The sequence below is a fragment of the Chelonia mydas genome, chromosome 8 (assembly GCF_015237465.2).
Source record: "Chelonia mydas isolate rCheMyd1 chromosome 8, rCheMyd1.pri.v2, whole genome shotgun sequence".
Taxonomy (NCBI): Eukaryota; Metazoa; Chordata; order Testudines; family Cheloniidae; genus Chelonia; species Chelonia mydas.
Genome location: NC_057854.1, coordinates 22,039,096 through 22,046,125, shown reverse-complemented (window position 1 = coordinate 22,046,125; position 7,030 = coordinate 22,039,096). Strand labels below are relative to the sequence as shown.

Below are 7,030 nucleotides of genomic sequence, written 5' to 3'. Positions count from 1 at the left end.
CCTATGTAGTCTCATTGGAGTCAGCAGGACTGCTGACATGAGAAGACTCCAAAACATATGTGCAGGCCAGGTACTTAGTTGTAAAGGACCTGATCCTGACCTCACACTGGTTCCAGCTGCATTGACTTTGTCGGGCTATTCCTGGTTCACACCGCTATGAGTGTGGACAGAAAATGTAGGTCAATGTGAATATTACATATTGGATAAGCTCCAGATATTTCCCATTTTTATCGTGATGTTTCCCTTTCCCTTCTGCTAGTGTAAAAACATACATCAGCTGGAGTGTAGGAGGCTTTTGAGGGGGGAGAGGGGAGTTGTTCTCTATCCTAGCATGGGCAAGTTCAACTGTTTCTTACCAAACCGTAGATAATTTAGTGCTGGTGAAATGTGTCCATCTGACATCCCTACCAATCAAAGGCCACGAAACAGGTAGTAGCAGGGCAACTGTCCTGTGCGCTCAGCCAATGTGCCTTAAACCAGTAAAAGATGGCATACAGACCTTCTTATTCTGCAGTAAGAGTGGCTTATTTCGATGTAGCTTAATACAGCAAATAAAATGGATTCACCTAAACTGAAATAAGCAACTCTTACAAAGGGGTTTGCACTGGTTTATAACAAAATCAATTTAAACTCCCAATTTAAAGAAGTGCAACTTCTGTGTAACAAAAGGCAAAAAGCAACAAAAATCAATCAATTCCATAAAGAACCACTCTTGGCAGAATGTACAATTCCTTCCATTAGCAACACCAAGTGAAGGAATTACCCTTTATCGCCTTTACTGCAAATACTCAAATCCTAAAATGAGTGGGTGGCCATAGGAAACACCTGTTTGTGGAGGGGCACATATTTTTCTCTGTAATTAATCATGGAGGAAAGCATTTCTTTGCAACAAAAGTCACCTTCTCCCTGAACATGTATAAATGGGTTTGCACTAATAAACTGAAGCATTATCAGGACAGAGTTGGGTTTTTTTACGTTATAGTGTATTTGTTATAGTTTATTTATAGGCAGATCACTTCACTATTTACAGTACATGAGCGTAGAGATTCTACAGTCTTTGTGATGTAAACAAGTAACTCCGCAGCAAGGGGAGTCTGGAAAAAGAAGCCAGTTCTGAAGTATTTACACAATTTAAAATAGAACTTTTATACCCACCGGATAGATATAGATAATACATTGAGCGATTTGGTTAAATTATCTATGAAACTATAGAATCTGACAATGTAAAAATACAAGAAAACGTTCTCTCGTTTAGACAGTTAAATCACACTAGAAATAAATCTCTTTTTAAAAATAAGAATAAAGGAAAGGCATAAGAATCCATGCCATTTTTAAGGTTAAAGTATATTACATAAATAAGGACACAACGGAACACAACTGGGAAAGAAATTAAGTGAAATATAAAAAACCTCTACCAATTTAAAACAAAAAATGCAGTCAACTAAAACCTTGATTCTTAATCACAAAGGGATCAATTCTGCTACTTTTACTTACTCCAGGAGTAAGGGGCTACTTACTCAGCATGAGCAGGGTGGCAAAATTGAGTCCTTAAGAGTTATTAGCAGTGTCCTTTTTTAAACAAAAAGTAGAATTTAGCTTTTATTATAAATAACAAAGCAGATGTGCCCCTTTTTAGGTGAAATTCTTACACCTTCCTCAAGAAATGCATCAATTTAATCCTTCTCGCTCATTCACATACACACACCTGATTATTAGATTAACCTTGTTCAGCTCTCTGATAAATAATGCCCCTTGCAGTGCCACCTGGTGTATTGCAACCAGACTTTCTAAGCCACTACCTGATTACAGAATCTATATAGGAAGAGCAATGGAAACCTGAAAGCTTTACTTGGTTCTGTATTGCTCAAAATTGTCAAGGATGGACTATCACGTCAAGAACAAAAGGTTTTAAAGGCTCAGCTACAGATAATGATATATTAAGAATTCAAGAGATTTCCCAAAAGAATATTAGTACAAAAAAAATAAAGCTGGTTCTGTAAATCTTCTTTACATGGACCAGTATGGAAATCTAATGCAAACACTGCAACACAGGGACTTGAGCGGCTGCTTACGCTTTGTGCAGATAATGCAGCTCAAAGTTGCACTGAGTAGGAACTGGGGATAGATATTTCCCATGGGCAACATCAGCTCTGAAACCCTGCATTCCCCAGCTGTCCCTCCCCAGTCCAGACATTCAGAAACAATCCTCATCTTGAGAAGTCATGGAAATGCACTAGATTCTGCCACAAAGAACTGTAAAACAATGAGATTTAATGGGTCAGTGGATGAGAAAAGGGGACTGGGGCTTTATCATTACTCTGCATGTCAGGTTTTGTACTTGATAGCAAATGGAAACCATCAAGGGATTTTCTGTGCACACACATAATTAATTAAAAAACTAAATGCCCCTTCCTGATTGCCTATTTTAACACACCATTTTTACTCCCACTCTCATGCAGAAACTAAATTCTTTCCTTATATAAGTCTCTGCTTCCCTCATAGATGCATGGCTTCTTCTGCACGTTGGCGTTATTGCTGCACTGTCGTTATTACTGGGGGCGGGGGAGGGAGAGAGAGATACATGGACCCTGAAAAGCAAATGTGGGGAAAAGTGGGAGAGTGTTCCTGTAGAATGTGGGACTGTGCGCAGAGAAGGGCGGAGAAGACAAGGAGGGGTGTCGCTGGGGAGGAGTCCCTTCCTTGGCTGGTATGCACTGTGCCACTCTGTATGGGAAGCGTCGGTGAATGTGCCATAGCCTCTGCTCAGCTGAATGGTGTAACGCCCACAGAGACTCTCTCCCTCTCTGTAGAGTGCCGGCTCCGTGGGACTTAAAGCTATTCCTTTCAGACTGCTATTTTCCTCTCCTCGAGTTGAAGCCACATTCTCAGAATAACCCTCTCCCATCCCAAGGAAAATATGTGGCTCCAAATTTAGGACACAATCCTTCAAAGATGGGGGGTGCCCCCAACTCTGGGTGACTTCAGCACCTCCCTGGATTGAGCCTTGATCAGTAGCATACTAGGAATCAAACTGCATTCTTTGATTGTGGCTGGCCTCTGAGCAATCATTCCCCTATCAAAGCCAGGAAAGGATCCACACTCTATTGGCAAAGAGCATTCCCATCCAGAACACCGTACTATATAACTCCTCCCTCCCCTAGAATCTCCTGCTGCAGAGTGTAGCACTGCAAGCCAAGGGGAGCTTAAAAAAAGCCACAGTCCAGAGGGTACAATTTTTACACTAGACCTAGTGTGAGTGACATAAACAAAGCGAATATTCATGGCTATGCTTCTCAGGTTGAACATCCAACCCTCGGCAGTCACTAAGAGGTACTGGTCTGAGCTAACCTGCGTAAACTGTGCGTATATTCCAAACCATAGCCCCCCCTGGCTTTACATTCAGCAATACTGGCTTCACTGCGTATGTGGTCACCAGCAGCACGAACAGGAGCTCATTGCCCAGCCCAGGCCATAACCATAGGTGTGTGCGTTTGTGCACCTGAGTGCTAATTGCATAAGTCCTGGAGACACTTCTTGCAAAAATAATTTATAGGCTTCAGGCAACACGAAGACCACTTATTGCATCTCTTCCTATCCTAGGATTGCAGTACTGATTGACCCTGTGCATCACGGGATCTTCCTTCCTCTTCAAGAGTATCTCACTTGATGCGCTGACGTTCTGCAACTGTCATTGGCCAATGGCCAACACAGGAAGTCCAGCCTCATGAAAGCAATACGAGATTTAAAACTGGGTGTACTGAAATCAAAGTTTGTGAAGCGAGTGAGTGATTCACACTGAAGGAGGCTTCTTCCAGGTGCCAGGAAGTTCTCCCTATAGCTGCATTCAACCCTTTCACATTCTTAACATTTGATGCATTTTCCATCTCTGACCAAAGCCAGCGTTGTGAGCTTTGATCCATCCTTGTCTTGAGCAAGGAGATGGAAGAATTACACGTATCGGTTTTGATTGATCGTTTTCTGAAAAACATCAGCACAGCACAGGACAGTACTACTCACCCTAAATGTGTCGCTATATACATTCTACAGTAAGCTCTATAGCAATCACATGTAAACATCATTGTTGTGAGGAAATACTAGGACAGAAAAAGGCAAAGCTACAATGAGGCGACTGCCAATAGCAGATGCTCAGTCTAGGTCAGAATTACTTGTGTAATTTAGCTTGGGAGAGGAAGAGCCCATGATTCTGTTTTACAGTAGGGACGCAATCGGGTAACTACTCTGGAACAAGACTGAAGTAGCATGAGGAATATGCCATGTAAGTGCTCAATAATAAACCCATTATTGAAGGTTTTGGGAAGTGTCGTTTAAGTCACCAGGTAGCTCATAGGTAATTACCATGTAACTGGATATTTTTAGAACCCTGAGCTCCACGTTATAAGACAACTAATCAGATAAGTGTCCTAGGGTCACACAGAGCCAGCACCCTTCCCCCTTTGAATAGTATCTTACATCACAAGCGATACCATTGGCGTCAATGGAGCACAGTACAATTCAGCAGGAATTAGAGTCTTAGAATCTAGTCCCGTGGAATTAGTTTCTGGTCATGTGTGCCCCATATGGTGAAGTAATACCATCACAATATGTCAGTGCCATGTACTAGGGGAGACCTTAAGGGAATCTAATCTATCTATTGGCAGAATTTAAGGCTATTATTCTATCTACAAGGGATGGCTCAATCCCTGCGGTCTCACCTGTGTGTGAAAAACAAACTGAAAACGTGGGGGCAGGTTGTGGCGTCAGCAAGGTTGTTTAGTCCCCACTGTTAAACACGGTTTCTGGCTTGTTTTTTCTCTGACTGCCCGGTCTCTCCCCGGCTCAGATGTGGAATGGCTTTAAAGTTTTTAGGTCAACTCTCCAGTGAAGCTGCTGACCATACTGACTGTGTGCCTTAAACCCAGCCCTGCTGATGGGCTTTGCAAGGACCCCCCCGTGACTGGGGATCTCTGGAAACCAGCGAGAGGCAGGCCAGGGTTAGTGCTACCCAGCAGGCAATGAGGTGACAGCAGCAGGCAAACACCCACCAGGGCTGCAGTGCCTCCATCACTGGCATTCTGTTAGTCAGCAGCCTGGAGAGATGAGGACCACTGGAGAGACTGTGATAGCCCAAGAGGGGTCAAGAGGGAGATGGGATTTGCTAACTTCCTAGTGGGACGGGGTAAGTCTATAGCTTATCAGACACCACTCAAAGGAAGGGTGGCATGCTGCATGTGGCAGGGATGTTCCGCTTAGCTGCCATGCCATCTAGCTGCCAGTCTGAGTGAAAGGAGACTTTTCTCACCCAATTCCCCTGCATGATGTGGAAGTAGCTGTGCGCGACGCACCCAGCCCGTCGCTTTGCTCCAGCTGAGCCAGCCAAAGGATGGAGCTGAGGAGGGCCCAGCAGCATCTCACAGAGGCTTTAGCTGATCATCTAAGTGGAGCTGTGATCCTCACCTACTGCAAGACCAATGCACCTGCCTGTGTACTGGGGGGGGGATGAACAGGGATGGCCCTTTGGGGGCTTTTGGAATTCACTCTCTCCCAGGCTCTCAAGGCAGGACAGCAGCTTCACTGGATGGTGACTGATTCCATCACCAAAGCGGCCGGCAGCGATTAACTCCCATGGTGCCCAGTTTGATAGTGTCCTAACACTACATCCTTATAACTCCCCTTCCCCCGGTCCCACAAAGCTGCACCACTGTACAACGCGCCAGCTCCGGACCAGCCGGTGCCAAACCACTAAACTCATCGCTTTCCAGCATGGTCAGTCTCAGGCAGCCTGAGATTGACAGCTGGAGACCCAGGACTTTCAGCCATGCAAGCAGGAAAAATGGCTTTTCCAACACACTGGAGTGCCAAACTCCAACCCTATTCTGTTCCAGTTCACCAGGGGCTGGGGCCCGGGCTGGCTCACTCCACAGCTGAAGGGGCAAACTCTGGTTCAGTGATTAATCCAGGATGCCCTCCCGGACTGACCCCCATCTGCTCAGTGGCTAGTGCCTCATTACAGTGCATAGTTAAAAATCAAGGAAGCGATACAATAAATCTGAATTACAGTACATCTGAGCCATAAATACATTTTTAAGTATATACTTTTTTCTTCTATTAAAAATTAGTTTATAGTCCTGATTCTATTCACAATTAACGGTTTCATCATCACACACTACGGACAAAAAATGTTATGGTGAACACAGCTGCAACTCCGCTCCGGGAGCGTGGGTGGATGTTGGGGGACCCGGGGAAGGCGGGGGGAAGAGAAGGCTCACTCCAAAACAACCAGTCAGAAGCAAGGATACTAATGTGTGGCAATGGAACATCAACACCATGGGGACTCACAGACAGAAGCAGCTTTGTTCAATGTAAACATCAATTTAAAGGGACAGCAGTCTCTCTCAATCTCTCTCTCTTTTTTCATATACTTAATAATTTCTTTGAAAACGTAAACATATTGGAAGTGCCTTGACTGAGGTATTGAGGTGTTCCTCCAAGGTTAAGGCTGTTATCGATGCAGGCTTCGCTGGGCCTCCTGCAGCAAGCTGTCAAAATCCATGGTCTCGTACTTGCTTTTCACTGGAGCCGGGGATGACTCCTCCACATTGGAATCTGGTAAAGGCAAGGACAGAGTATGAGATAGTCAGGGTGCAGGACATCTGCTGGGGTCACAAAGCACTGACATCCTGCTTCTCTTTGAAGATCAGTATAGCTACTTAATTATACTTAAGACTTATAAAGCACTTCACATGGGTGGACAAATTAATCTGCACTCTCCCTCATAAGGCAGGAATTGTCCCCATTTAACAAATGGGGAAACTGAGGCACAGAGCGGTGTTCTGACTTGCTCTTTCTCACATTATTATGATGATGTGTTAGAGTAGGACCTTTAGGCCTCAGCCACTGGGGCCTTTTGTGCTAAGTATTTGTACAAACACATAGTGAGAGACCGTTCCTGCAGCAAAAAGCTTACAGTTTAGATAGGACAAAGGTTGAGAGGGAAAGCAGGTGAAGTGATTTGATCAAGTTCACACAGCAA

At 44.4% G+C, this 7,030-nt stretch overlaps 1 protein-coding gene across 2 annotated transcripts in view; it reads right to left on the bottom strand.

Moving 5' to 3' along the window:
• Positions 1-2,478: 2,478 nt before the first annotated feature.
• Positions 2,479-7,030, bottom strand: part of PPARGC1B (PPARG coactivator 1 beta) — a 93,088-nt gene continuing 88,536 nt past the window's right edge. For both annotated transcript variants that reach the window (XM_007057241.4, XM_037907246.2), the window contains one exon: positions 2,479-6,603. In XM_007057241.4, the coding sequence (XP_007057303.2) occupies positions 6,500-6,603 (104 nt within the window). In that variant the 3' untranslated portion in view covers positions 2,479-6,499. The remainder of the gene's footprint in view (positions 6,604-7,030) is intronic.